This window comes from Myotis davidii, unplaced genomic scaffold, assembly GCF_000327345.1.
Source record: "Myotis davidii unplaced genomic scaffold, ASM32734v1 scaffold663, whole genome shotgun sequence".
In the NCBI taxonomy this organism is placed as follows: domain Eukaryota; kingdom Metazoa; phylum Chordata; class Mammalia; order Chiroptera; family Vespertilionidae; genus Myotis; species Myotis davidii.
The window spans coordinates 1,051,984-1,053,401 of NW_006295816.1; the positions used below are offsets into that span (position 1 = coordinate 1,051,984).

At 55.1% G+C, this 1,418-nt stretch overlaps 1 protein-coding gene across 1 annotated transcript in view; it reads right to left on the minus strand.

Annotated features, from left to right (window-relative positions):
* The window catches only part of LOC102762753 (cytochrome b-c1 complex subunit 1, mitochondrial), a 23,693-nt gene that overhangs the window by 18,414 nt on the left and 3,861 nt on the right, over positions 1-1,418 (minus strand). Inside the window, exon 2 of the mRNA XM_015568267.1 lies at positions 1,304-1,412. Within this exon, the coding sequence (XP_015423753.1) occupies positions 1,304-1,412 (109 nt within the window). The remainder of the gene's footprint in view (positions 1-1,303; positions 1,413-1,418) is intronic.

The window sequence follows — 1,418 nt, forward strand, 5'->3', positions numbered from 1 at the left end:
CTGCCCCCACCCGCCGTGTTCACCAGCCCTGGCTCCTTCAGATTACCACTTGTTCCGATCGATGGCACACGTACTCTCTGAGCAGCACTTCAACACGCACGAAGAGTGGAAAATTGGGTCTCTGAATGGTCTGCCTCAAAATATAAAAGTTCTACTGAGACAGTCTCCACAAATTACCTGAAAGATGGGGGAATGTGTAGCTAGCGATGGACATTACTTTGAACAAAGCACTTTTGATGTTTCTCTTCGAATTATTGTTTTCTTTGATTACTGAATCCGCATTATTAACCGGTAAAGGGTCAATCCGAATTATTAACCAGTACCGGTTGATATTGCGGATACCAGTTAGTAATGTGGACTGACCATTTACCGGTTAATAATGCGGATTCAGTAATCAAAGAAAAGGCGGTAATTTCAAGAGAAACATCAGAGGTGCTTTATTCAAAGTAATGTCCGTCGCCTGCTACACATCCCCCATCTTTCAGGTGATTTGTGGAGACCGTCCCAATAGAACTTTTCTTCTTTTGAGGCAGACCATTCAGAGACCCGACTTCCCATGTCTTCGTAGGTTGTGAAGTGCTGCTCAGAGTGTGCGAGTGCCCTCGATCGGAACGAGTGCTCATCTGAAGGCAAAATACAACAAGACAGCAGACATGTCGAACCGTATCTATATCAACACGTGTGTCACTCCATCTGTGGGGAAAAATCCCATTACCCGGTCCACCTGGGCCACCATCTCTGCTGGGCCTCCCAGGCGCCGGCTGGCTGGCGCAGGTGCCGTGTGATAAGGAAGTTGCCCTTGCCCTTTGTCTTGTACCAACATCACAGGGGCATCAACTGTTCCTGAACCGAAAGATTTTGCCAATAGAACCACTGCGCCCCGAGTGTGGGGTGGGGAGAGGGAGGACTCCTCCCGGAGAAATCCCGCCTGCGCCTGCATCCGTCAAGATTTCTACCCTTGAGTCAAATGTGAGGCCTTGTGTTTTGTGGGGAATCATCCATTTCGCTAGAATCCCAAACGCCTTTCGCGTGCGATGCACCCCCGTCTGTCGGGAGGTTATGGCCTGACGTCCCCGAACCCCACTGTGCTCACTGTCCCCCTGGGACTGTGGCTTCTGGAGCTGCTGGGGAGGCTGGGCCTCCTGCGTGGCAGGCGTCACCTGCGAAATGCGTGTGGGGAGGGGGCTGCCCCCACCCCCGAGGGCAGGGGGGGCTGCAGTCGGGACCCAAACCGAGAGGCCTGAGCCCAAGGTCACCCCCCGACACACACGGGAAGACCCCCGCCCCGGCCGCGGGCACTCACCGTGCAGGTGGGCTGCGAGGTCTGCTCCGAGGCCACGCGCAGGCCGTTGTCCAGCTGGCTCACCTGCGTCTCGGGCACGCGCTGCAGGGCCTGCGCGAAGGTGGCCGTGCTCCGC